The following is a 1,893-nucleotide window of genomic DNA, read 5'->3' as shown; positions in this document are numbered from 1 at the left end:
GGAAAGCTCCATCGGGGAGTTCCGGTAGCGCAATGAAAGTCGGGTGAGCTGAGTGTTAATGGGCTTGGTGGTCTCCCCTCCTGGCACTATTTTGCATGAGCAAACCGTGATGGTGATCCCGCGTCTGCAGTGAACACACACGACGATGTCGAGCAGTGTTGACACATATGTTCGCAAGATGGTGCGGGTGGCGGTATGGGGTCTGGTGGGGGGCACGCGGCGAGACGTCGCGGCGGGCGTGCGTCGAGGCCGCGCTGGAGATGCTCGCGCGGCAGGCGGATTTGGCGCATGCGTCGCGGGTGGGGGGCAGGTTGTATCAGGAGCGGTGGATGCTGATGTCGTTGATGGCGCATTCTTTTTTGTTGGCGGCAATGGTGTTGTGTTTGGATTTGTTGGTTAGGTTGAGGAGGGTGGAGAGGTGGCGGCAGGGTGACGGTCGGGGTCTGGATCGGGATCAGGTTCGTCGGGGGGGTTGTGATGGGGAGGAGGAGGAGGAGGATGGCGACGGTGGGCTCGCGGGGCGGACGTACCGCGCGCTGCAGACGTCGCGGGCCGTGTGGGCGGCGACGAGCACGCTGTCGCCCGAGGCGCATACGGCGACGTTTGCGCTGGATTTGATGCTGCGCAAGGTGTCGGAGAGGAAGAATGCCGAGGCCTTGCTGGGGCGGCAGCATGGCGCGCCGCTATCCCCGCCGCCTCCTTCAGGGCCCCGGGGGGTAGTGTTGATTGACAGCTCGGGGGCATCGTCAACGCTCCCCGCTGCTGACCCTGGCTTGCCGTACGCGGAATTCATGCCTGATGTGATCGATGGCGCTACGGCGCCAGACTGGGTGAGTTTCTTTCGGCTTGGGGAAATGGTTGAGATGGCTGCTGATATCGGCTGCAGAATCTTTTGGATCAGTATTTCCCAGAACCCGGATATGGACCCTGCTGATGTGGCGGCTTGGGATTCAGAGGCCGGCTTCCCGCCACAATTTCTAGACCTGGAATAATGTGAAGAGTCTCAGCTCGTTACCAACCCCGGCCCCCCTCTTTCTCCCTCCCGTTTCAAAACATCGTGTCAATCATTTACCAATATCACACGGGAACGCAGTAGAGCGGATGTCAAGACCATGAATGCAACAATGTATATACTATGAAGCGATGAAAAGCCCCACGATGCATCAGAAACTATGTACAGCTGAAGGATGCCGATACATGCGGCGCGTTCATTATCCCCCCTTCATCATCATCATCATCAATCCGACTCGAGCCCATCACGAGCGGGTTGCGAGTCGCTTAGAGGCACTGGGAGTACCAGTCGTTGGACTTCTTGCAGGTCCAGGGAGCCTCGCACTCAGTCGGGCCGGTGTAGCCGTTGCCACCGCACTGTCCGTAGTGGGGGGACTTGGCGCCGCCAGTAGGGCCGGTCGAGACGGAGGAGGTCTTGGAGGGGACGCTGGTGCTGGTGCTGGTGCCGGGGGTGCCGGGGTTGGTGCCGCCGCCGGGCAGGCCAGCAACGGTGGAGCCGATGGGGCCGAAGCGGATGTTGGAGAACATCACGTTGGAGTTGGGCACCTGGGCCTCGACCTCGGCGGGGACACCCGAGGTGGTGGCGCAGGCACCGCGCTCAGCACCGAGCTTGCCGGCGCCGTCGATGGGGCCAGGTGGAGTCGAGCCAGAGCATGTTGACTGGCGTGGTCGTCCCCAGACGGACATGACGAGCACCATGTCGCCGGCGAGGGCCTTGCCCATCTGGACCATGCCGCCCTTGGCGTTGAAGTCGCCCTCGTCGCCGAAGACGGCCTTCTGCCCTGTCGCACCAGTCCTGGGTGATGAAATTTCCTCTCCTCTCCCGGAAATGGTCCACTTCCGATTGGGGATGATAAATCCCTTTCTGTGGTTTAAAACTCT

The 1,893-nt window shown here is 61.2% G+C and overlaps 1 protein-coding gene across 1 annotated transcript; it reads right to left on the bottom strand.

The window, feature by feature from the left end:
- Nucleotides 1-316: 316 nt before the first annotated feature.
- Nucleotides 317-1,734, bottom strand: CHGG_04958 (uncharacterized protein; the record flags this gene model as incomplete). Its single annotated transcript, XM_001224171.1, has 3 exons — nt 317-443; nt 531-983; nt 1,298-1,734. 3 exons carry the CDS (start codon nt 1,732-1,734, stop codon nt 317-319), a joined length of 1,017 nt encoding a protein of 338 aa, XP_001224172.1.
- Nucleotides 1,735-1,893: the final 159 nt, after the last annotated feature.

This window comes from Chaetomium globosum, genomic scaffold, assembly GCF_000143365.1.
Source record: "Chaetomium globosum CBS 148.51 scaffold_4 genomic scaffold, whole genome shotgun sequence".
NCBI lineage: Eukaryota > Fungi > Ascomycota > Sordariomycetes > Sordariales > Chaetomiaceae > Chaetomium > Chaetomium globosum.
This window is presented reverse-complemented; position numbering and strand designations above follow the sequence as displayed.